At 43.7% G+C, this 27,188-nt stretch overlaps 1 protein-coding gene across 1 annotated transcript in view; it reads left to right on the top strand.

The window, feature by feature from the left end:
• The window catches only part of LOC144262006 (uncharacterized), a 139,624-nt gene that overhangs the window by 50,727 nt on the left and 61,709 nt on the right, over window positions 1–27,188 (top strand). Inside the window, exons 12-16 of the mRNA XM_077811593.1 lie at window positions 4,300–4,353; window positions 5,683–5,736; window positions 6,325–6,378; window positions 6,459–6,512; window positions 10,816–10,869. Of these exons, the coding sequence (XP_077667719.1) occupies window positions 4,300–4,353; window positions 5,683–5,736; window positions 6,325–6,378; window positions 6,459–6,512; window positions 10,816–10,869 (270 nt within the window). The remainder of the gene's footprint in view (window positions 1–4,299; window positions 4,354–5,682; window positions 5,737–6,324; window positions 6,379–6,458; window positions 6,513–10,815; window positions 10,870–27,188) is intronic.

Raw genomic sequence — 27,188 nt, 5'->3', positions numbered from 1 at the left:
AGTTTATTTTTATGAATGTAGCTAATAATCCCTAATACAGTATATCCTAAAAATCCTAAACAAGGGACAAAATCCCTTAACATAAATTCCTTATTACAAGTTTAAAGAGCATTCAAACTACAATAGCATATAGTTTAAGTGATTCTAAGCGAAACACTTTGTTACAAATGGCTAGTTTGGAACAAATCACTGACAGCCAACGTTCCCTCTAATTTTTTTCCACCCATGTGCGGAATAAATTTTGTTATGTGCACCGAGGTAATGTGTGGATGTGTGCCACAAGTAGAAACAAAAAACCTAAATATATATATTTTTAAAAGGTTAAGTAGGGATAATTACTCCAGCCAGGACAGGTTAGGCATTTTAGAACTCACTACTCAAAGAATTAAATTTAAATGTAAGAGAAATAAAAAATATGAAATGCATAGACCAGTCAAAACACAAAAATAACACACTTTTTGAAAGAATAAAATGACAGAGAATATATGTGCATTGCAGGAAGTACCAAGAAGTGTGTGTTGGTAGGTGTGTGTGAGAAAGAGACTGCGTGTGTGTGTGTGTGTGTGTGTGTGAGACAGAGGCTGCGTGTGTGTGCTTGACAGTGTTTGACACTGTGTGTGACACACAGTATTTGTGTGTATGGGTGACAGTGCATGTGACAGAGTGTGCAACAGTGTGACACAGAGAATGTGTGTGTGTCACAGGGACACTGTGTGTGCTAGCTGCTGGGAAAGTTTGAGAGACACCCTGCGCTGTCTCTCTGACACTCACTGAAAGCTCTCCTGCTCTGTCCTGAGCCCTGTTGTCTCCACTCCCCTGTGGAGATGGGATACATGGGGAAGGGGAGAGAGAGAGTGTGTGTGAGAGAGACAGACTGTGTGAGCAGACTATTGGGGAAATCTCAGAAACAGTGCACTGTCTCTTTAAGAAAGGCACTCAGACACTCACCCTTCTGGGCATCAGCTCTGAGTCCTGAACCAGGCTATGTCCCCTGCCTCTCACCTGCTCTGCGGAGATGGGGTACAGGAGTGGGAGGACACCCTGACATCGGCACCGTCCCCCCCTCCCATACTCTTCACCACCAGCAGGAGGGTCCTGGGAGCAGCTGCAGGACAGAGCAATGTGGGGGAGGGCACCTGAACACGTGCTCCTAATCAGGTGGGCAGCACTTAAATTTCCTGCACAGCCTCTCAGGCGCGTAGCTTACAGGGAACACGGCTGACAGCAGTTATTAAGTTACTCCTGGGGGAATTCTGCACCAAAAAAATTAAAAATTCTGCACACAGAATTTTAAAATGCAGGGAAAATTGCATATTTTATTTGTCAAAATAACACCATATAATCATGCCAGTTTCAATTATTTTGTAATTTATTTCAAAATACTTATCAGCAACTATATGTCTGTAATAGTACAGACACACAAAAAAATTCCCCCAGCAGTAGGGAATTAAGGAAACCCATACAACAACAACCCAATTCCTGTTTCTCTGCCCCCGTTCCCCTAAGAGCCCAGCAGGGGGGCCAGACACCCATACCCCCTACCTCCCAGAGCCTACCTGTGGTGCGACCCCAGCCCAGACATCCACAGCCCCTCCCCACTAGAGCCCAGGATCCAGAAGGAGAAACAGCCTGATGCTGGGTCCCGGGCTTGTACAGTGTTTCCTGCACACTGCCTTCTTCCTCCAGAGCATGCTGGGTACTGCAGCTGCTGGGAACCCTCCAGCTCCCTCCACCTCTCCCTGGCAGTGTTTTCTATTTCTGAGCAGGGCTCTGCTGGGTTCAGTGCCCCCTAGTGGCAGCCAGCAGCTCTGCAGCCCATTTCTGTGGGAGGAAAAGGAAATTCTGTGCATAACATTAATTTCTGTGCAAATTCTGAATTGAGCAGTGGCTCAGAATTTCCTGAGGAGTATTAAATTGTACTTGGTTTTATTTAAGTAAAGTACAGTAGTCACCAATTTTGCACATGCTCACTGCTGTTTATCTCAGAGCTGTGATTCTGCTGATCCACACACACACATTTGGCCTTTTGCCAAGGCGCCATCTTAGAAATTATGGACTTTCTGCCAATTGACTATCGGCAGCTTCCACCTTAGAGTGAAGTAGTTCCAGCTTGTTCAGAATAGAGATCAGGCAGACAAAGTGGAGGCTGGAGAATTTCTCTAGTAACAATGGCTGGACCACCATACATGTCATTTCATGGGGACAAGGTGTTGATGAGACTTTGCCCCCAGTTCATTCTTCAGGGAGTCTCGGAATTCCACCTCAGTTAGTCAATTGCCTTATGGTGTGCTCTGAAACCTCATTCTTCTCCAGGAGAGAGGAAACTTCACACACTGGAAGAGTTTCCAGAATGCTACTGTGCCGCCTAGACAGGACTAAGCCCTTCGGGCTCTCTTCCAGTGTCCTTGTGATCATATCGGGTGTATCAAAAGGTCAGGTGATCTCTTCATAGACACTCTCCAAGTGGGTTACATAGTGCATTTTACCTGTTACCAGCTGGCTGGTGAGGATCTCTTTCCAAAAGTCAAGGCACACTCCACCAGAGCACAGGCAACCTTGTTGGCCTGCTTCAAAAATGTGCCTATATCAGAGATCTGTAAGACAGCCACATGGAATAACCTGCTGACCACTTGCTGCAGGGACTTGATGTGGCAACCAGGGAAGATCCTAATTTTAGAAGAGCAGTACTTCAATCTTTATTGAACACATCTGATACTCCTCAGATCCACCATCTGGGAGAAGATACTCCTTGCCAATCACATACAGTGGGATCCACACTGTTACATACTTGAAGAAAGAACAGATACTTATCCTACAATAAGTGTGGTCCTTCAAGATGTTAAAGTCAGAGTAAAACTCATGACCCTCCTTACACCCTCACACGGGATCTTGAGGAGCATGCACAACCCTAATGGACACTGCTAGCAAAAAGAATCCAGTCGCAGATGCATGAAGTGCATTCTCACCTACGGAGCCGCAATGACTACAACTTGAAGAACCACAGGTACAGTATAGTAAGTAGGTGTATTATCTTACATGGTTCAGAATGGGTTTAACACCTCTCAGGGGGTGTCGAACATTTCTCCAGTTCAGGCCTATTGTTCATACCTTCTTATCTTATACCTGAAATATTACATAAAATCACTAAGTGGGCAGCATAATTTAGTCTAAATTTTCTCCTCTGTTGTCTGAAACTAATGTAAATGTGTTAAATTTAAAGTTAGTGAATTTAAGTAGAGACAAGCCATGATAACTGGCCATGAAAGTAAGTGTTCAAATGCTCTGTTGGCTGATTAAAATAAAATCCGTCTACTGAAATATCTTTCTCTAGCTTTTTAAGGTCAGGTGACAGCGGGATACAATTTAGCCTCTGTTAGAATAGTTCAAGTGAGCTTGAAAATAATAATCAAATAAATATCTCCAGTATCAATAGCAAAAGCACTGAGAATCCTGACATCTGGCAGTTGCAATGACAATAGGAAGGCCAAACTCATAAACAAAGCTAAGCTCATGACGCTTTCCTACAGAAATGTGGACAACTTAATTTTTTTATGGCCAATTGCTTTTATCACATTTTTTTTCCTGTAAAAAGGGAACTGCTTATTTGAACTGCGTATATGTTTGTTTGTTTTTAAAATGTCTCTAATACTGTACATGCTCACAAATGCTCACCCTTTTCACTAGGGGGTGGGGTTTTAATGAGATCAGCAGGGAAATGAGCAGCCAGGATCTTTGATAGTGTCAGGTGGGGTCTATGTGTATGAAAGCATGCCTCCTACACGGCACTTGCTCCCCATGGCATAGCAATGGACAGAATTGAGGGCAGGACTCTGACCATTCCTAGGGGCTAAGATTGGCTAATGTGTGTTTGTGAGATGCTGATGAGCAACGTACAAAGGGTGATGGCAGTATACAATTGTTGTAAACATATGTCTGTTGGTTATATGCACATACATGTGTTCATATGTACAATACATAACTTTAGTTTTCTAATTACATAAAGAAATGTAAACTGCTAACTATCTGAGGCAGTATAGGCATTGTGGCCTTGAGGAGAGAACTAATGTAGCATTAAAAATAATTATCAAATTCATGTAAAATTGGCATCACTAACATCATGTTGTTCAGACTGGGTCTTCTCCAAAGCCTCGGGAAGTCAGTGGGAATTGTTCCATTTACTTCAGTGGGTTTGGATCAGGCCATTTCGTTTTAAGTCTCTTCCTGGTTTGTTAATCACTTGGGTTATGAAAATATTATTTTATGTTATATATACATATTTTAATATATTTGTTGTTTTAGGGTGAGCATGGATTTCCTGGTTTTCCTGGATTACATGGGATGCCAGCATCAAAGGTTGAAATCGAAAGCTTCTTGTAAAATATCCATCCATTTTGGATTATTCCAAAACTTCTTTTCATAGCTTTTAAAAGTGATTTTAGTTACCTCTATGTGTAATGTTTAAATTTATCTATAAACACAGATAAGAGGCGAGACTAATACTGATAATGTTTTATTTCTGTTGGCTTTGGATCATGTTGTGTATGCATTGCTTTGAATTTTGACTTTAATAAAACTAAGAGCCCTCTTCTCTGCGAATAGTATTCAAATGATAGAATCATTGATTATACTCAGGTTCCTCAGGTCATTCAGTTTGACCCCCAGCATTTTGAAGAACTTTCTTGCACTAATTCCTTGAAAGTCTTATTTAACATGTTCTACAATGAAGTTGTCTCAATTACATCCCTTGCTAGTGTGTTCAGCTGCCCAATTGATCTTACTCCTTAAAGCTCCTCCTAATGTCTACTTTAAACTTTTCAGGACAGATTTCAAAGGAGTGCAGCACACACAACTGTTCAAAGATTTTCAACTTTTCAAAGATTTTTCAAAGATTTTAAACTTCCATTTAAGATCTCAAGGAATTGACCAGATTTCCAAAAGTGCTCAGTACCCAGCAGCTCCCATTGGAAACACAGGCATTAAACCTATGAATTGTTGAACATCTCCCCAGAGATACTAAGCATGTGGTACTTCATAGGCCATCTGTACCTTGCAGAAGATGCTCACTGTCATGCAGAATTGTGTCCTTTGTTGGCAAGAGTTTGCCACTCTGAAATCACATTTAATTTATCATCCTGAACTCTTTAGCAGACTGTTTTTCAGATCTGAGCTATGCATTTCTTAGTTTTGTCAGAAAATATCACTTTGGTAAAACAAAATGTTTTGCTGAATCTATTACAGATTTGACTAGACTTTTGTCAAAATACAGCAAAGCGTGGGCCACTCTGCCTCCTCACCTTCCCCTGCTAGCTCTGGGGAACTGAGACGCACATTGCCTCTCTAGCTCCCAGAGCTAGTGGTTAGCAGGGAGGAAGAGTGGAACTGTTGAATTGACGACATTTTCTTGAGGGCAGCTGGGAAGCCAAAAAATGTTCCGTTTCTGTTCTCCTGAAACAGAATTTTTCTTAATCCTTTTCTGTGAAAATGTTTGTTTTTGGTGTTTTATCCCACTGTGAGAGAGCTTTTCCTTAAAAATGCAAACAAAATTAATGGAAAGGGATTCCCTCTTTTTAGCCAGTCTATTTGTTAAGCAAACAGTGAGTTGGAATACATCGTTTGTAGCTGTATATAATTAGCTCAAATTCTAAAAGCAAAATTAATGTCTTTATGCTTATTTTGTTGTAGGGTGAAAGGGGCCCTAAGGGAGATCAAGGACCACCAGGAATTTACGGAAAAAAGGCAAGTGTGAATTGAATATCATAAAAAGAAGTGCCAGCATTTTTCTGATTTGTTCACATTGTAAAATGCCTTTTATTTACATAGATTGAATCCGACAGTGCATTCTCAGGTATACCTCTGTTGAAGTCAATGTTTGGAACAATATCTCTGCTCCAATATGAGCTCTTCATTCAGATACCTCCTGAAAACTCTTTTTCCAGCTAATCAATTCTAGTCTGTCAATATAACACAGTCACCACACACATACATACACGGTAAAACAAGCAAAAACATTCTAAATTACAGTCTTATTTTTTTCAGATCTTTGTCTGTCTAAAATCTCAGCCATTTGAAGCAGGGTTGTTGCTTGATTTCTGTGTTTCCCATTTTACACTTCAATAATAATGGCCTTTTGCCTGCGTAAAGACTACAGCATAGGGTCCATAGTCTTTTATATGTAGAAAATTCCATTGCAAATTTTCATAGAAATGAAAGCAAACAAGTGTGTGAATTTCAGATTAGTTGTGCTGAAATCATGTAGCTGAGTTTGAGGATACTATTTAAATATCATTTTCCTTGGTTTTTTTTTTGTTTCTTATATTTTTCCAGGGTGCTAAAGGGGAAAAAGGTGATCCAGGTTTTCCAGGAATGCCAGGACGATCTGTAAGTTCTATAAGGACAATTTTGCCTTTAAATTTACTTTGTTAATATTACTAATAGTGTCATGTTACCTGTTGCCACAGGGGGAACCTGGGAGAAATGGGAAGGATGGATTACCTGGAAGCCCTGGCTTTAAGGTATTTACATATTCATTCAATAAATTGTATTTTATTTTTGAAGTGTCAGTAACTTGCCAAAGCCTTACATAACATTGCTATAGGTCTAGTTATTTCTAGGATGTTTTTTGAGGGTGGTAACTGGAAATAAAAATTGTGTCTAGTACTGGTAGACATTAGTCAAAGCCATTGGGGTTTCAGTGGGCTTTGGATCAGGGCCCAATTGCTGAAGAGCTATTTTGGGAATGTATTATTAGTGATTATCAAAGACTGCTTAGGATTAATCTTGTTCTTTCCATTTCCATATGTATTCCTCTAACTCTGTGAATAATTTAAAACATCAGATATGGATATATATATATTCTTCACAGAATTCTTTCCTATACAGGCAAATGATAAAGAGTTGATTATTATGATAGCTATTGAAAGGGGGAAAATGGCCCAAAACACTGCGTACACATGTGCGGGCACAATCTAGCTCTAAACCTGAAATATGCCTCATGTTTGACTAATTTAACACCAAGAATCCACCTCCATCAGTTGGTAGTGCATGGGAATTAGCAGGTTTCATGGGAAACAGAGAGAACTACTTCAGCACATTTTATTATGTTGAGCTCCCAATTCTTCACAATCTTAGCTAAATGTATATCTGCCTCCTAATAGTAGATGGTGCAAGGAACAAAGCCTGATCTTCATACTGGGGGCTGTGGGTCATGAGCCTATTAGATTATTGGTTTTCCCATTACTCTGAGATGAAATAAGGAAGACACTAGGCATTTCAATTTTTAATGCAATATGCAAGCTGGTTTTCAGTGTCTGATATAATAATGAAGTTTGTTTGTGTCAAATAAACTACTTCATAGTTCAGTTTCATAAAATAATCCTTTCAGTATTGACAAGTTCATTGAATTTAAGTGATCATCTACAACAGTACTGGTGGTCATACTATGTTTAGAATATATTTGGCAAGGAGAATACATGTACGGTGGTGGCCTTGAAAATTTGAAACTTGCCTTTAATAATTAAATATTTGCAGTAAGATACTTCAAACAGTGCAAATATTGAGGTTATTTCCTTTAGATGTTATAGGGAGGAAGTACAAGGGAATAATGAAGATACTCAGCTTATCTACTTAATCTTAGGTCAAATTGGCAAGTTTTGGGGACCATAACTTTAATAAGATTATTTGATTTAGTCTTTATTTTCTGATTTCTCTGCACCTTTCAAAAATGGGTAGAACAAACTGGGTAAAGTTAGAAAAGATTCTGATGATAGTTTATTAAGAAATTACTTCATGCTTCAGCAACTGATAGTGTTTTGGATTTCTCTAGTATTTAAACATTTCACATTTTTATTCACCATTCAATTTAGTTTTCAGCATTTTTGCATTCACCTGACTTTGGTCTGAAAATCCCATTGATTCATGCAAGTCATAATTATTCATACATATCTGAGAAATCACCCAACTTTGACTTGTATAAATGCATCAAGGGATTTGGATTTGGCATCCAAATTGAGTGCATACAAGAGTATGGAATTCCATTTGAAAATATATACTGTATATTGTAGTATGAAAAGGAGCTGTTTCCCTGCTTCTGAGACTACTTGGATGATAAAATCAAATAGGCAGCATCCCAGAACTCTCATTTTATCAGAACCAAATAAAACTCAATCTCATAACTTTCTCTCATCCCTGGTATAGGATAAGATGGGTTTGGTTCCAGTTAAACACTTAGTTTGACGCAGAGTTTTCCACAAAATTTCTTACAAATGTATATGTGCTTATGGCTTTTTCAAGAAATGTATGTCTTTGAAAAACATGAATTTTGAGAGTATATAATCTGCCTTCACTCTTACAGTAAACCATATGATTAAAAAAAATGTAAATGTACACATTCAAACTAAAATACATTTATCTTTTTTTCCTTTAATTAACTATTCTAGTATAAGTGCATGATAGGCCCAAAGTTACTACTTTTTTTCATCTCCTTTTGTAGAATATTCTTGAAATAGTTGTGTGTGGAAAGTCTCATTTACTCCCGTCACTCACCAAGTTAATTTATTATGGAGTGTGAGAAAGAGTTTGTGCCATAATTGCTTCAGAATGTAATAGTTAACAGAAGTCTTTTATTACTGCTTCATTCAAACATTTTATCAGCTTCCTTTTGCCATCTGCAGTATTTCATTCTGGCTCCATTGTAATCAAAATCAGAGGATTAAAAAAAGTCTGTCTTTGTTGGAGCTTTTCTGTTCTCTTACAAAATTTCATAAACATATTTGTTCTGGGAAAGAATGTGATAGAAATTGTTGCTGCATACCCAGGTTTTGTAAATTAAATTGACAGCAACTTATTATACCTTAACTTTTAGACATATTTTATTTGTGTACACTAATTTCTGGAACTTTTTGGTTTTTTTTCTATTTCTTTGAGTTTTTAGTAAGGAATAACATGCATGTTTTGAATCAGAACATAATTATTTGGTCATTGCTTGGTAATGCAATAGTTCAGAAGTGCCTTGAAATAATTTTCAGAGGACTACTCTTAGTAACAATGGCAGCTGGAATCATGCCTGCAATTAACACTAGAAAGGGGCAGAGCCGGCGCTGCAGCATAGACATGCAGTCCAGCACGGAGAGTAACCCATCTCCCCAAGCGGCAGCCCGGCGCTGTCTACACCAGAGCCTAAGTCGGCAGGGGGGGGTGAATTTCACACCCCAGACCATGCAGCTGGGGCCAGCTAATTCACCAGCATAGACCTGACCTAAGACCAGTCCCTTTTCGCTGTCTGGGGTGCAGCTGAACCCTGGGTGCATGAAGACAAGCAGCCGGAGAGGGGCTCTCACCCAGCTGGGGCCGCGTGCGGGCTCTGGCGTGCGTGGGATGATTTCGGTGCCAGGGTCCTCATGTCCCATGGCTGGGCTCCCCGCTCTGACCCTAAACGTGGCTTATTCTCATGCTGTCTCACCCCAGACCCTGCGGGGTCAGGCAAGTGGCAGCCTGGGCCAAGTGCCAGGCGGGGAATGGCGGCTGGGCCCTGCGGCAGGACACTTGGGGGATGGCGGGTGCCTGTCCGGCGAGCAAGGCCTGCGAGCAGCGCTGGTGCTGGCAGGTTCAAGGAGCCGACCCACGCAGGAACAGTCCAGGGCACAGGGTGACCAGGAGGCACCACGCAGCAGTCGGGGGACACTGACCATGGCACTGGACACACAGGGCCCTAGCCAGCCCCACTACTGCCCAGCTGAGCCAGCCTGGCCAGGGTCCAGAGAGACCTGCAGCGGAGCTGGCAAGATGGGAGCGGGTGGGAAGCAAGCAGGACTCATCCCCTTCTTGAGCATGGCGAAGGTGGCAGCGCAGCGGGTACAGCTCCCTAGAGGAGACAGAGCGAGGCTGGGACTGAACTGCCTGCAGCAGGGGGGACATGAGAACTCAGCCTGGCACCAGTCCCTGCGCCCCAGGGGCCGGGGCGATGCCCTGGCCCAAGGCACCCCTGCCTGGCACATGAGGCCAGGCAGCCTCAGCTCAGAGACCAGCTTCTCTGCTGTCTGCACAGCCTCCCCTAGGGCTGCCTGGTGCTCCTGGGAATGCCCCAGCTCTGGAAGCAGCAGCCGCCCATGCCCTGAGCTCCCACAGCCATGTGCCCGTCGCTGCTGTCCGGGAGAGTGGGGACCCAGCTCGGAGCCCCAGGTCCAGCCCAGCAGGAGCCCTGGCTCGGGGGATCTCCCAGGGGCTCCAGCCTGGCTGCGGAGGCCAGAGCTCCAGCTGGCAGGGTCCGGCAGGGGGCACCAAGCATCCCCCTGGCAGCCTGGGGTGTGGGCTCCCATTACCCATGGGGGAGCCCCCCACTGCCCACAGCATGGCTCAGGGCCGGACCAACCTGGCACCCAGACAGCACAACCCAGCCAGTGCCCGTCCCCAGCTCCCTTGGGGCAGCGACAGCCCAGCCACCCCCAGCCCAGCACCTGACAGACACAGGCAGGGGAGGGGCTGCCTCGCCAGGCTGGCGTCCGGCAGCCCCTCTTGCCAGGCTGGCGCTCAGCTGCGCCCCCCCTGCCCCGCCGGCGTTCACCAGCCCACCGCCCCGCGCCACCCCTACCGAAGCTATTGCTCGGTTAGCGCTTGCGCAGCTGCTCAGTCAGCCACAGCACCTTGCTGCGGATCACCTCGTTCTTGCTCACGACGCTGCTGTCCGGGAGGCCGAACAGGTGTCTCGTTATTTTCCATCTAAAAATGTTTTCCCGTTTGAATTCACTATTCTTTTTGCACAGAAAGATTATTTATTGGTCTTGGTTGAGTTTCCTATTCAACGCTCTTTTCATTTTAAAGGGAGAAGTTGGGCAGCCTGGTTCTACAGGACCAGGAGGACGTCGGGGAGACCCTGTAAGTGTTTGAGCTGCTGAAATATTGGGCATGATTTATTAGTGAATGATTTAGTTAATATGTTAGCTGTTCCAAGTTTGAAGAGTTTGCTGTATTCTGAAAAGGAGTAGGAAGATCTGTCTTTCATATATGGGTAGTAGAGTCTTCATTCATATATATGAAATTTGATTTGAAGACTGCAGTCTCTCTGTCTCTCTCCATATATACGATATATATATATACACACACACATATGTATAGATATAATTTTGAAGACTGCAGTAATTTGACATACAAAACCATCCCTTCTTTTCTGTCAGAACAAAGGCATAGTGAGACATAATTGATGTTCTAGTTAACATTTTTGTTTAAACGGTATAATTACATATATTACTTTAAAATAAACGTACATTCATGTGGTAGAGAGAAAGTTTATAGTTAAACCTAGCTGTTTTTGAATTATTTTCAAATAAATATTAGACACATTTAAAAAAAAAAACACAGTTCAAGTCTTAAATTTGTAGTGAGTCCTAACTCAAAAATTCTTTCTTCAATTTCTTAAATAAATAATTCTCAGAGTAGAACAGAAGACTTTTTACAGTCTGTTCACTGGAACGTCTATTAATGCCATTGTAGTCACAATAAATCTTCCTTTGTATTCCATCATTTTTAGTTAACATTGACTTTTGGTCACTATCCTAATCCATACTTCTGACAAAGTAAAGGTGCTGCAGCTTGTTAACTGGTCCAAGCTGATCATAGGCTGCTCAAGGTAGAGCATAAAAGGAAGGGGAAGGCGGGAGAGGTGAGGAAGGATGTGTTTTCTCCCCTGAATCAAGTGGAGAAAGCCTTCTGGGAGTTGCTGCCCAGTATTTTTCAGTTGACTTACTTTTTTTTATGATTGTTTAGTGGAAATTTAATAAATCCAGTGAAAGGACCTTAAAACGACATAGGCATGAAGCTTATTTCCATTCCCTGACTGGTGAAACTGTCCACCAGTTCACAGTACCATATAACATAAGTCACCTCTCAGGATGCTAGCTGTAGCACCACAAAAGTTTCTAAACTTGTAAAATTGTGTGTGTTTAATTTTTATCTGGAATACAATCTGTCTGTAAAGCAGTGTTCTCAAACGCTGTCCATTTACCACTCATGGTCTGCAGAGCACTTACTAGTAGTTTGCAGAGAGCTGGCTTTTTCTGTTTTCCATGCTTTCAGCTGCCTCTACAGATATCTTGGCTCATCATTGCAAAGCACAGCCTGGTGGCCTGGAAAACAGCTGGAAACGAGGAGCCAGCCTAGCTGTCTCTACGGACAGCTGCTACGTGAAGCGCAGGAGAGGAAATACGAGCCACCCTCAGGGACATGGAGCTGCCAGCCACCAGCAGATGGGGAATGTCCAGCGGAATAGGAGAGATGGGAATGAGGCAGCTGATTAACGTGTCCCCAGAAGTTCAGGGCATTGACACTTCAGTACTGTCATGTGCTGTAAAGATTTATTTGGGTACAATCATGCTTTGTGCATGCAGCTTACAGAAATGGGTGGTGTATAAGACCCCAGAGGGAGCACAATTCCTCAGAGAGTCACAATCCCTCCTGGACTCTTCAGTTGTACTAGTGGAGGGATAATTTGCCAACACTCATTTAAAAGATGTCACATAGTCCCTCATCCCCACTCAACCAGTGAGTGCCACAGGTAAACACATGTGGGTGAGGAGGCCAGAGCTATGGTTCTGTCTGCTAGTCTGCTCGTTCTCCACTTATAGGTTCCAGCCAGCTGCAGTTATAACTGACCCCTATGAAGCCACTCTAAGGTGGGTGTGGGATAGGATCCTTATTCCTTCCTATTCTTTCTGTTCCACCTTGTCATTGCTAGATAGAGTCTAGCCCTTTGCTTTTTGACAAGTACAATCTCACCATTCCCTTCTGCACTCGGAAATTACTGCAGCGCACAGCTACAAGTTAAATGGTTTCCAGGGGGTCCAGTTGTTACAGCTACACGTCTTGGTTGCAGAGAGAGGCTGAGCTGACAGCCAACCGTCTCCAGTGTCTGAGAGGTGTGGTTATATTCTATATACCACACACTGGAGTATTATTTCTTTTATTAATCACTGAATTTTTGAGTAGGAAAAAGTAGTTTGTAAAATTAAGTATGTATTTCCAAGGGATATGTTTGTTTTTGCATAATAATACTAGTAGGGCCTTAAGGTAGCCAGATATGCTGCATCCTTGGTCCTGCCCATTTTATGAAATAAAGTAGCCTCCAGAATGTATAGATTTATCAAGGCAGGCTCCTTTCTCGGAAGTAGGTGGAAGGCAGTGTGGGTGAAAGCGATCATGAAATGATAGAGGATTTAAGGAATGGTAGGAGGAATGGTAGCAGGGTAGGAGGGAAAACAGGTGAATAAAGACAATGGACTTCAGGAAGGCAGAGTTTAACAAACATTAGAATGGGTAGGTAAAATCCCATGGCAAGCAAGTCTAAGGAAAAAAGAGTTTAGGAGAGTTGGCAGTTTTTAGAGACACTCTATTCAGGGCAAAGACGGATGGTAAGAGATCAGGAAATCTTTAGTAACCTGAAACTCAACAACAGAGTCATCCACAAAGTGGAAACTATGTCAGATTATGAAGGATGAATGTAAAAGAAACAACACAAGCATGTAGGGACAAAATACAGGGTAACAAGAAAACATTTTATAAATACATTAGAAGCAAGAGGAAGATCTAGGCTAGGGTAGGCCCATTACTCAGTGAGGAGGGAAAGACGATAACACAACCACAGCAATGGTGATAGTGTTAAATGCCTTTTTTCTTTCAAAGCGGCAAAGAGTCTTGTGGCACCTTATAGACTAACAGATGTATTGGAGCAGAAGCTTTCGTGGGTGCATCCGACGAAGTGGGTATTCGTCCATGAAAGCTTATGCTCCAATACGTCTGTTAGTCTATAAGGTGCCACAGGACTCTTTGCTGCTTTTACAGAACTTTCCCAGAATAATTCCTAGAGCATAATGAACCCACACATGAAAACTCTTAAGTAGGGTAGTTTTGAGGCTCATGGGTGATGCTGTCAGGATATTTTTAGCACTGTTTTAGGCCTGGCATATGTAGTGCTGTCACCAGCACCATGTCTAAGCAGTGGCAGTAGCTGTAATAGATCCTACAAGTTGCCTATTTCTTATAAACATATACACAGCTGAAAACATTCAAGAACTGGTAGACAGTGTGCTTAATATTTGGGTCACAACACAGCGTCTCATATATGGATTTTTCCTCGTGTACGATGGTAGCAATATAACAAAGCACTCAAATTCTGGTTAATCCCACTGGTTGACCTGTTGTCTTGTTTGCTTGCCAGTGAATATCAACTGATAACTGTGCTAGGTATGACAAGTTTGTGCCCAGTTTTAATCATTCTAAAGAGTTTGTGAGTGTCTTACTTGTGAGTGTCTATCTTGCTAAGTAAAAAACCTTTTGCTTGAAAAGGTCACTCAGTATATACAAACAATAGGGAATTATATATACTGCAGGAATGAATGTATTCATCATCAGAAAGTAGAAGCCATTGACTGCATCAGGTATAATGATTCCGGTCTGTAGGAACTGCCAAATATATCATTCAAGAAGGAAACTCGCTTTCATTTCTTGAAAGCAATATTCCTTTAATCCACTTGCTAGAGAAAAAGCAGCCAGAAAGTGGAAAAACCGTGATCTTGGGGGGGTTGGAATTATGTGATGGTGCCTTATACAGAGAATATTTTGGAATTTCCACCTCCCACCTTCCAAGTAGAATGATTCCCCCATACCTTGTTCCCACTTTCAGATATCCCCATCTCTGCTATGCCTCTCAAGTTTCCTCAGTGCTCTTACTCTCTCAGGACCCTTCTGTGTAGGGAACTTGTATTTTGGCCATCAAGGCTTCTTCCGTAGCCTGTACTGCAAGTGATGGAGTCTCAGAGCATGGAGCCTTTTTTTCCTACAGTGGAACACCTCCTTGAGCCACTGCGCTGCCTTGAAATGTAGTGCCAAGCTAGCCACAAAGCTTGCTTATGTCTAATGTTGTCCTAAAGCTAAGCTCTACCTTAGATAGCAAATAAGAAAAACCTGCTTGCTTATATGCCCATTAATACAAAAAACATTAGCAGTCCACATCATAGGTATGATAGTGGCCTTCACAAAATCCCTTGCTTTCAGGACATTTTCCAAAGGGACACTAAGCACAAAGGAAAGTTTACAGACAATTTTTAATTGTTGAAAAAAATAGACTTTGATATTTCCAATGATCAACCTTCTCCTTATCCAGAAGTCATGTTACTGTACATCACTGTTCTAAACAGGGCTGAGTGAATACTCAATATAAAAATAAATTCTGCAGATATTAGTTCATATTTAGATAAATTACTTTGACTGCAGTTGCAACCCCTTTGTGCTTCTTTCCAGTGAACAAATTTGCTGACAGAAATGCTTGATGACTAATAAGTGAATATTGAATAATATTCATGAGAAGCACATTTTAAAATTCATAATGAAGATTTTTTGCAATATATACCTGATCTTAACAGCTATATTAATCTATTCTGGAAAACCAAAACAGCTCAAATGTTGTATCTTGAATAGTCGAAATAAACACTAGAATCGATCGGTCTTCAGCTGTCGTTAAGACTGCGCCGATCACAACACGTCTGCCATTCTTCTCACACTCTTGCCTTTCTTCTCCACGTTCGTCCGAAACGTTTCTCAGTGTCATCTTCCCATCTTCTTGGAGGCTGACCGGGTGGTCTTTTCTGTTCTCGCAGGTACCACTCAGCAATGATTGCGGTCCACCTATTGTCCGTGAGCCATGCTGTGTGGCCCACCCATCGCATCTTATTATGTCTGCTTTCCACGACAATATCTTTCACACTGCTGTGTTCTCTGATCATTTCATTTGGGATGCGATCCAGAAGGGAAATTCCCAACATAGCTCATTCCATTGCTCTTTCAGCTACCGACAGCCGCTGTTCTTCTCTCTTCGTCAGTGCCCACGTTTCACTGCCATACAGCGTGGCTGGCAGCACTGTTGAATTGAAGATATTTGTACGTGTGGTCTTGTCGATTTTTCCTTTGAGGACGTCCTTGATGGAATTAAACGCACGCCATCCTGCCCTAAGCCCTCGCAAGAGTTCTCCGTTAAGGTCTTGGCGCATATTAACTTCTTGGCCTAAATATATGTACTGTTCCACTTCTTCAATTTCTTTTCCTGTTACTGTTATTCGGGCTTTTCGTAAGACATCTGATCGCATGTATTTCATTTTGCAGCGGTTCATTTTTAGGCTGACCTGACTGATTTTCTTGTCGAGTCTTCGTAGCATGCTCTGCAGTTGGTTGGTGCTTTTGGCAATTAGTACGATGTCGTCTGCGAATCTGAGATGGGATAATCATTCTCCATTTATGTTGACACCACTCCTCCAGTTGATCTTGTTCATAACCATTTTGAGGCAGATGGTGAATAGTTCTGGTGAAATCGTATCTCCTTGCTTTATGCCTTTCTCGATTTAGGATGCGGAAGGGAGTTTCGAGGAAAGTAGTGTCTGTTGTACATCCAGTATTTGCTTCCTTCAACAAACTGATGTGTTAATGCCCTGCTCTGTGAGTGCCTTTAATATTGCGTTAAACTCGACGCTATCAAAGGCTTTTTCATAGTTGACGAAAGCAATGCACAGGGGAGTTTGTATTCCCTCGCTCTGTCTAGGAGCTGGCTAAGGGTAAATATATGGTCGATCATGCTGAAATTTCTTCAAAACCCTGCCTGCTCTCTTGGCTGTTGTTCATCCAGACTCTGTGAGAGTCGGTTCGTTATCACCTGTGTGAAGAGCTTGTAGATGTGAGAGAGCAGGCATATAGGGTGTTAGTTCTTAAGATTTTCTCGATCGCCCTTCTTGTGCAGCAGGATGGTATTCGACTCCTTCCAGCTTGATGGTATTTTTCCTTCTTCAAGATATCTACTAAATCTTAAAGCGAGGGCCTTCCAAAGTTTTTCACCTCCTGCAGAAATAATTTCTGACATTATTGTGTCTTTGCCTGGAGCTTTTCCCTTCTTCATCTGGTGTAGTGCACTTCGGACTTCACTGACGATTACTGGGGGGACGTGTTTTTCTGACTCTTGGAGCGTTGGGAAAGGGACGTTGATTCTTGATTTGAACGGTTCTGTATAGAAGTCCTTGCAGACCTCCTCTGTCCCTGCTCTGTTGATTACTGTCTCTCCATCCTTGTTCTTCAATGCTGTTACACTCAGTCTATGCTGCATCAATTCCTGCTTGCATGTCCTGAGGCTCTTGAGTGATTCAGCTGTTTTGAGGAGCTTTTCTTTCTGGAAGTTCTCAAAGTTGTCTTTCAGTTTTCGCTATATAAGCTGGCACAGAATGGAGTACTCCAGGTTGTTATCCGAGCTCCTTTTCATGTTTCTCTGCCTCTCCAACAAGCTTTTTGTTTCATCAGCTTTTCAATTCCAGCTGCTTTTATGCAACGTCTCAGCTTGTCAGCAAAGACACTATAGTTCTCATCACACTTTTCCGTCTGGCTCCAGTCAAACCCAGAAATCGCTTTCTACAGCTTTGCTTCATTGAATGTCTTTGGCCGCTGTTTTCTGTTTGCCATCTGTAACGCCTTCTTTTCCACCGCTTCATCAAAAATCAGCTTCGCTCTAAGCAGGTGATGGTCACTGCTGGTGTTGAAAGGCTGCACCACAGAGACGTCTTGAACGATGTGCCTTTTTACTGACTAAAATATAGTCTATTTCATTCTTGCTCTTCGTGTTTGGCATGATCCACGTCCACCTTCTTGTGGTCTTCTTTTTGTACCAGGTATTTGCCACATACAGTTCTTTAGTTTCTGCCATCGCTACCAGCCTTTCTCCTCTTTCATTCCTTTCGCCACTGCCGTATCTCCCTATGAACTTTTCACCAGCTTTCCCTCGCCTGACCTTGGCATTGAAATCTCCCATTGTGACAGTGTAAGTGGATTTTTGTGCAAGGGCTCTTTTGAGCTCTCAGTAGAATTCTTCCACTTTGTCCTCATTTGCACTTGTGGGAATGTAGGTTTGGATGACCTTGAGTGTAGCTTTTGACTCCATCTGAAGATGCAGCACACCAATACGTGATGATATTAGGTGGCATGATATGACTTTCGAAGACCAATCCTTACTGACGATAAATCCGTCTCCTCCAACATTTCTAGCGCCATCTTTCCGAGCCTCACAGCGCTTCCATCCTTCCAGTTGACTTCCAACTTCTCCTTTCGTTGGGTTTCGCAGACACCAAGGATATCTCATCTTATCCTTTTTCTTCTCTTCCATGAGATGGTTTAACGTTTCCTCCCTCGCCAGCGACCTACAATTGTAAGTACACACAGCGAGGGTTGTCCTTTTCCATGTTGGCCTAGCACCTGACATTTTTAGCAACCTCTCGTTGCTCAATTTCTGCTCCACCACCGTAGAATGGTTCGATGATGCGCAGGGAACTAAGACCCACTTACTTGTGTTGTTTTAGCCGTTAACTTCAAGCCATTCCACTGGCTAGGCGGACAGGCATGCATATCTCCTCCAGCTTAGCTAGCCTTCAACCTCTAAGGAGAAGGAAAAGCGCTGTTTCCTCTGAGTGAGCAATACCCCTCCCTGGATTGGATAGTCTAACACCTTTGTAGCATGGTTAGACCTACCAGGGCATACGCCCCGCTACCATAGCTGTCAGGTGGCCTGGGTCACCGCTGCGCCACGATGAGGCGCTGAGGTAGGATTTTGCAGTGCTGGCTGAGGTGGGATCCCGAGGCCACTAGGAATTAATCAACAAAATTATTTGTGAATAACTTCTAATACTAAATAAACTTGAGAAACTTGCATACCATTTTTGGATAATTCACAATCAGAAAAAGAAGCAACATTTACTGAATACATTAGTTGTTATGGATTATTGAATTCAGCTCTAATGCTGAATGTAAATGTGAATAAAGGAGTCAGATAATGGAAACTGAAACTTTTGAAAAGGAGTACTTGTGGCACCTTAGAGACTAACCAATTTATTTGAGCATGAGCTTTCGTGAGCTACAGCTCACTTCATCAGATGCATACCGTGGAAACTGCAGCAGACTTTATATATACACAGAGAATATGAAACAATACCTCCTCCCACCCCACTGTCCTGCTGGTAATAGCTTATCTAAAGTAATCTTCAGGTTAGGCCATTTCCAGCACAAATCCAGGTTGCATAAAGCTGCTCTAGAGTTGTTATGGTGACAGTTTCTCCTGAATAAACTAACACTAGCATAAAAAGGATTATCTGCTCTACTGATATAATTTCATTGAAAAGCATTTGTCCAACTCTAGTATCTCATGTCTACCTCTATCCAGTATTAATTCTGAAATACTTACTAGTTACTCAGAAAATGTCGTGACAATGCAATTAGAATGAAACCTGACTGTCAAGGTTCCTCCCCCACTCTGAACTCTAGGGTACAGATGTGGGGACCTGCATGAAAAACCTCCTAAGCTTATCTTTACCAGCTTAGGTCAAAACTTCCCCAAGATACAAAATATTCCACCCGTTGTCCTTGGACTGGCCGCTACCACCACCAAACTAATACTGGTTACTGGGGAAGAGCTGTTTGGACGCGTCTTTCCCCCCAAAATACTTCCCAAAACCTTGCACCCCACTTCCTGGACAAGGTTTGGTAAAAAGCCTCACCAATTTGCCTAGGTGACTACAGACCCTTGGATCTTAAGAACAATGAACAATCCTTCCAACACTTGCACCTCCCCTTTCCTGGGAAATGTTGGATAAAAAGCCTCACCAATTTGCATAGGTGACCACAGACCCAGACCCTTGGATCTTAAGAACAATGAACAATCCTCCCAACACTTGCACCCCCCCTTTCCTGGGAAATGTTGGATAAAAAGCCTCACCAATTTGCATAGGTGACCACAGACCCAAACCCTTGGATCTGAGAACGATGAAAAAACATTCAGTTTTTTACAAGAAGACTTTTAATAAAAAATAGAAGTAAATAGAAATAAAGAAATCCCCCCTGTAAAATCAGGATGGTAGATATCTTACAGGGTAATTAGATTCAAAAACATAGAGAACCCCTCTAGGCAAAACCTTAAGTTACAAAAAAGATACACAGACAGAAATAGTTATTCTATTCAGCACAATTCTTTTCTCAGCCATTTAAAGAAATCATAATCTAACACATACCTAGCTAGATTACTTACTAAAAGTTGTAAGACTCCATTCCTGGTCTATCCCCGACAGAAACCAGCATATAGACAGACACACAGACCCTTTGTTTCTCTCCCTCCTCCCAGCTTTTGAAAGTATCTTGTCTCCTCATTGGTCATTTTGGTCAGGTGCCAGCGAGGTTACCTTGAGCTTCTTAACCCTTTACAGGTGAGAGGAGCTTTCCCCTGGCCAGGAGGGATTTCAAAGGGGTTTACCCTTCCCTTTATATTTATGACACGCCTCCCAAATCTCAGCTAGGGTGAAACACTGGCTGGGATTTCTTCCTGGAGCTCTAGGAAAAACAGAGTTAATAAGACACATGCATCTCTAAATATACTACCAAGTACATAAAGACTAACAATATTTTCCACATCTCAAGGACAATTTTAACCAGTTGATTCTGGGAAACTTTCACGGGAGAGTGCATCAGCCACTTTGTTAGAAGCTCCTGAGATGTGTTGGATGTCGAAATCAAAATCTTGGAGAGCTAAACTCCACCGAAGAAGTTTTTTGTTAGTTTCCTTGACGGTGTGAAGCCACTTCAGTACAGCATGGTCGGTTTGCAGGTGGAAACGCCGTCCCCAAACATATGGGCGTAGCTTTTCCAGAGCGTAGACAATGGCATAACATTCTTTTTCAGTGACTGACCAGTTGCTTTCCCTCTCAGACAGTTTTTTGCTGAGAAACACTACAGGGTGGAATTCTTGATCAGGTCCCTTCTGCATTAAAACTGCTCCCACACCACGCTCAGATGCATCTGTGGTTACTAGGAACGGTTTGTCAAAGTCTGGGGCCCTTAGTACAGGGTCAGACATGAGTGTCGCTTTAAGCTTGTTAAAGGCCTTCTGACACTTTTCGGTCCACTGAACAGCATTTGGCTGTTTCTTTTTGGTTAGGTCTGTCAGTGGGGCAGCAATTTGGCTGTAGTGCGGTACAAATCGTCTGTAATAACCGGCCAAGCCTAAGAAGGATTGAACCTGTTTCTTTGACCTTGGGACAGGCCACTTTTGGATAGCATCCACTTTGGCCTGTAGGGGGCTGATAGTTCCTTGACCCACCTGGTGTCCAAGGTAAGTCACTCTGTTTAGGCCTATTTGACACTCCTTAGCCTTAACAGTTAGTCCTGCCTCCCTTATGCGCTCAAGGACTTTTTGTAGATGTTCCAGGTGGTCTGCCCAGGAATCCGAAAATATGGCCACGTCGTCAAGGTAGGCGACTGCATATTCTCCTAATCCCGCTAGGAGACCATCTACAAGTCTTTGGAAAGTGGCGGGTGCATTTCGCAGCCTGAAAGGGAGTACATTAAATTCATACAGCCCGAGATGTGTGATGAAGGCTGACCTTTCCTTGGCGGATTCATCTAGCGGTACCTGCCAGTACCCCTTGGTTAAGTCCAAGGTAGAGATGAACTGGGCCCATCCCAGTTTCTCTAATAGTTCATCTGTGCGTGGCATTGGATAGTTGTCTGGGCGAGTTACAGCATTTAGCTTACGGTAGTCCACGCAAAAACGTATTTCCCCATCTGGTTTGGGAACTAGAACCACTGGAGATGCCCATGCACTTTCAGAGGGGCGGATTACACCCATCTGTAACATATCCTGGATCTCCCGTTCTATAGCAGTTTTAGCTTGAGGAGACACCCGGTAAGGGTGGACCCTAATTGGGTGAGCATTACCTGTGTCAATGGAGTGGTATGCCCGTTCAGTCAGTCCTGGGGTGGCTGAGAACGTTGGCGCATAGCTAGTGCACAGCTCCTGGATCTGCTGTCGCTGCATACGCCCAAGGGTCATGGAGAGGTTCACCTCTTCCACACCACCACCACGTTTCCCTTCGTAGTAGACACCTTCAGGCCACTCAGCATAGTCTCTTCCGTGGGCTGTAAACTGACAAACCTTTAATTCTCTGGAATAAAAGGGCTTTAGAGAATTAATATGGTACACCTTAGGCTTTCGGTTGGAGGTGGGGAATGCTATGAGATAATTAACAGCTCCCAGGCGCTCCTGGACCGTGAATGGCCCTTCCCACGATGCTTCCATTTTATGGGCCTGGAGCGCCCTTAAGACCATGACCTGGTCTCCTACTTTGAAGGAACGCTCTCTGGCATGTTTATCATACCAGGCTTTTTGCTCTTTTTGAGCATCCTGTAAGTTTTCTCTAGCAAGGGCTAAAGAGGTTCGGAGGGTGTTTTGTAGGTTGGTTACAAAGTCCAGAATGTTAGTTCCTGGAGAAGGTGTAAATCCCTCCCATTGCTGCTTCACCAACTGCAATGGCCCCTTAACCTCACGGCCATATACAAGTTCAAATGGGGAAAACCCTAAACTGGGATGTGGTACAGCTCTGTAGGCAAAGAGCAACTGCTGCAACACTAGGTCCCAATCATTGGAGTGCTCATTTACAAATTTACGTATCATGGCCCCCAAAGTTCCATTAAACTTCTGCACCATGCCATTTGTTTGATGGTGGTAAGGAGTGGCAACCAAGTGATTTACCCCATGAGCTTCCCAAAGGTTTTTCATAGTTCCTGCCAGGAAATTAGTCCCTGCATCTGTGAGGATGTCGGAGGGCCAACCTACCCTGGCAAAAATGTCTGCTAGTGCCTGGCACACACTTTTAGCCCTGGTGTTGCTTAGAGCTACTGCTTCCGGCCATCGGGTGGCAAAATCCATGAAAGTCAGTATGTACTGCTTTCCTCTGGGTGTCTTTTTCGGAAAAGGACCCAGAATATCCACAACCACTCGCTGAAATGGAACTTCAATGATGGGGAGTGGCTGTAGAGGGGCTTTGACCTGGTCTTGGGGTTTTCCCACTCTTTGGCACACCTCACAAGACTGGACATAGGTAGAAACATCCTTGCCCATTCCCTCCCAGTGGAATGATCCCCCCAAACGGTCTTTGGTCCTGTTCACCCCAGCATGGCAACTAGGGTGATCATGGGCTAAGCTCAAGAGCTTGGCCCGGTATTTAGTTGGAACTACCAACTGTCTCTGAGGATGCCAGTCTTCCTGGTGTCCACCAGAAAGAGTTTCCTTGTATAAAAGTCCTCTTTCTACAACAAACCTGGATCGATTAGAAGAGCTGAGAGGCGGTGGGTTGCTCTGTGCCACCGTCCAAGCTCTCTGGAGGCTTTCATCTGCTTCCTGTTCAGTCTGGAACTGTTCCCTTGATGCTGGGGACATCAGTTCCTTATTGGATTGTGGACCTAGGCTTGGTCCCTCTGGAAGCGATATAGGGGATGGAGCTGTTTCTGTTGACTGTGAACCGCTCTCCGCTGGTGCACTATGTTGGGATTCAGGCTCCGGCTGAGCCTCTTTTGTAGGGTTATCGGCTGCTGCCAGTTCAGGTTCAGTGGGGCCCTCTGGTGTTGAGGTTGCAAGTACTGGATTCAGTGCTGACACTGGGTCTGGTGTTGGTTGTTCGGCTGGTTCCGGTTCTGGGACTGGTTCCGTCTGGGTCTCTGGGACTGGATCCACTACTGCTGTTGCAGACATTGGCCTGGGGTCCGGGTCCATCACCTCTGACTGGGTCCTGATAGAAGTTTCCGGAACAGAGCTAGGCCTCACGGCTTGTTTAGCCTGGCTGCGGGTGACCGTTCCCACCCTCTTGGCCTGCTTCACATGATTGGCCAAGTCTTCCCCCAACAGCATGGGGATGGGATAATCATCATAGACTGCAAAAGTCCACATTCCTGACAAGCCCTTGTACTGGACAGGCAACTTGGCTGTAGGCAAATTGAAAGAGTTGGACTTGAAGGGTTGAATCGTCACTTGGATCTCTGGGTTGATTAAATTGGGGTCCACTAAGGAAGCATGGATAGCTGACACTTGTGCTCCGGTGTCCCTCCACGCGGTGACCTTCTTCCTGCCCACACTCACAGTTTCCCTGCACTCCAAGGGTATCTGGGAGGTATCTGGGCCTGTGGACCTCTGGTGTGATTCCGGTGCAATGAACTGTAATCTGTTGGGGTTCTTGGGGCAGTTGGCCTTTACATGCCCCAGCTCATTACACTTAAAACATCGTCCAGCTGACGGGTCACTGGGGCGAGGAGGGTTGCTGGAGGACGGGGTGGTGGGACGATAAGGGGTCTGGAGGGTTCTTTGGGAGGTAGGTGGGGCTTTGGGCGGCCCCCGGTAATAGGGTGTGGTCTGGGGTGGTCCCTTCTGGTCTCCGCTCCAACTGCGACCAGTTTTCTTCTTCTCTGCCACCTCCACCCATCTGGCTCCAATCTCTCCTGCCTTAATTACAGTTTTGGGTTTCCCATCTAGGATGTATCTTTCTATTTCCTCAGGAACACCCTCTAAGAATTGTTCCATTTGCATTAGGAAGGGCAAATTTACTGGAGATTCAACACTTGCTCCTGATATCCAGGCATCCCAATGTTTCACAATGTGGTAGGCATGTCGGGTAAATGACATGTCTGGTTTCCACCTTAGGGCTCTGAACCTCCGACGAGACTGCTCGGGTGTTATCCCCATTCTGACTCTCGCCTTGGATTTAAACAGTTCATACTTGTTCATGTGTTCTTTAGGCATTTCAGCTGCCACCTCAGCTAAGGGTCCACTGAGCTGCGGCCTCAGCTCTACCATGTATTGGTCAGTAGAGATGTTGTACCCAAGGCAGGCCCTTTCGAAGTTTTCTAGGAAGGCCTCAGTATCATCGCCTGCCTTGTAGGTGGGGAACTTTCTGGGATGGGAAGTGGTACTTGGAGAAGGATTACTAGGGTTTGTTGGGATATTCTGCTGAGCCTTTATCTTCTCCATCTCCTCCACATACTTCCTCTCTTTTTCCTTCTCCTCCAGTTCTTTGTCCCTCGCTTCCATAGCTCTCCTGTGAGCAGCCGCTTGGTGTTGTTCTTCCTCCCTTTCTTGTTCCTTCTTCAGCCGCATGAGTTCTATCTGTCTTTCATGTTCCCTTTGTCTTTCCTCAGCCTGAAATTTGGCTAATTCGAGCTGTAGTCGAGCCGCGGATTTTGCCATTCTAACCTCTCTGTTTTTAACTAACTTTACACCCGAGGTTTAGAAATAAACAAACAAAACTTGGCTGTAAAATTTTGCTGTGCTGGAATAGAATACCTATTCTCTGATAGTGATTGTCAGCCTACAGAAAAAGACAATTCCCTTGTCTCTGCTCTGGGCCCAAATTAAAGCAAAAAACCTCCAACTACTTGGAAACCTGCTTACCCAGCCCAAAGAAAAAAAAATTCCTTTTCAAACCTGTGCTCCTTGTAAAACAAAAAAATCAAAATCCTAAAAAAAAAAACCCTGTCACTTTTGTCTCCAGGCAAATGGGTAGAGCACACCCCCCCCTATTTACTTTTAGGAAGAAAAGGAAAAAAAACTCTGGGTTGGAAGACTGTGAATTTCCCTGCAGGAGTTAAGTACCCTGCCTCCAGGCAAAGAAAACCTGCAATTCACAAAGATAATCCCCTTTTGTCTCTGCTTGGCCACAAAGCAGAGAAAACCCAAGCTGCTTTCAGTTTCAAAGCTGCTTTCTGGACTTCCTTTCCACAGGAAAAAAAAAAAAATTCCTTTTTAAAATCTGTGTTTCTAGTTCAAAAAATCTCAACTGGATCTCAAAATGATTTCAGGTTAATCCCACCACTATGCCACCATGTCAAGGTTCCTCCCCCACTCTGAACTCTAGGGTACAGATGTGGGGACCTGCATGAAAAACCTTCTAAGCTTATCTTTACCAGCTTAGGTCAAAACTTCCCCAAGGTACAAAATATTCCACCCGTTGTCCTTGGACTGGCCGCTACCACCACCAAACTAATACTGGTTACTGGGGAAGAGCAGTTTGGACGCGTCTTTCCCCCCAAAATACTTCCCAAAACCTTGCACCCCACTTCCTGGACAAGGTTTGGTAAAAAGCCTCACCAATTTGCCTAGGTGACTACAGACCCAGACCCTTGGATCTTAAGAACAATGAACAATCCTCCTAACACTTGCACCCCCCCTTTCCTGGGAAATGTTGGATAAAAAGCCTCACCAATTTGCATAGGTGACCACAGACCCAAACCCTTGGATCTGAGAACAATGAAAAAGCATTCAGTTTTTTACAAGAAGACTTTTAATAAAAAATAGAAGTAAATAGAAATAAAGAAATCCCCCCTGTAAAATCAGGATGGTAGATAATCCATGGTAATCCGCTGGCGGGCCATGAGACATTTTGTTTATGTTGACCATCCACAGGCATGGCCCCCCGCACCTCCCTGCGGCCACGGTTCGTCGTTCCTGGCCAATGGGAGCTGCGGGACATGGCGGCCAGCATGTCCCGCAGCTCCCATTGGCCGAGAATGGCGAACCGCGGCCACTGCAGGGGGGCTGTGTCTGCAGACGGTCAACATAAACAAAATGTCTCACGGCCTGCCAGCGGATTACCCTGGTGGACCGTGTGCCAAAGGTTACCAACCCCAGGATTACACTCTTGAGAGTGACAATTTCTTGGGTGGGTGCTTTTAACTTGGGAAAGTAAGACCAAAATATATTGTTTCCTAAAATTATTGTAAATCTATTCTTTAGTATATCCTTAGGTAACTAAGAATGTTTATAGATGGGCAAAATAATTTTGTTTCAGGGAAGGGGAACCTGTTGGTTATTAATAAATAACCAGCCAGTTTATAACTATATATGATGAAGCTGAAAAAATATTTAAATCAGTTACTTAGACGAAGCCATTTAAGGAGCTGTCATGAGACAGGCCAGTTAACCAATATTAAGAATCTTACATCCAACATCTCCAATGTTTCTGTATTTACCAATATTTAGCCACTGTCTCCTCTCCAGGAATACGTGATCTAACCATCTGTGATTAACACGAGAAACTGTTGATATTCTAAGTTACAACAGCAGTTTCATATCTCTATAAAACCATTACAAGAGTTTAAATCTAATCCCTTGGCAGTATAACCTTCTCTCACCAATCCACTGTGATTCTATGTTGAAGTCTTGGGAAGACTTGGGGTCAGTTTCTTCTTGAGTGTCCTTTATTGTTCTTAGCTGTCTGTGGCAGCTTGCTTAAGGAGATAGACAGGATGAGTTGTGGAGTGTTTACTGTCTAAGCTGGGTATCAGAGGGTCTGTGCGTGAGGGGTGCT

Source organism: Eretmochelys imbricata, chromosome 3, assembly GCF_965152235.1.
Source record: "Eretmochelys imbricata isolate rEreImb1 chromosome 3, rEreImb1.hap1, whole genome shotgun sequence".
In the NCBI taxonomy this organism is placed as follows: Eukaryota; Metazoa; Chordata; order Testudines; family Cheloniidae; genus Eretmochelys; species Eretmochelys imbricata.
Note: the sequence above shows the minus strand (reverse complement) of the source record. Positions and strands in the feature narration are given on the sequence as shown.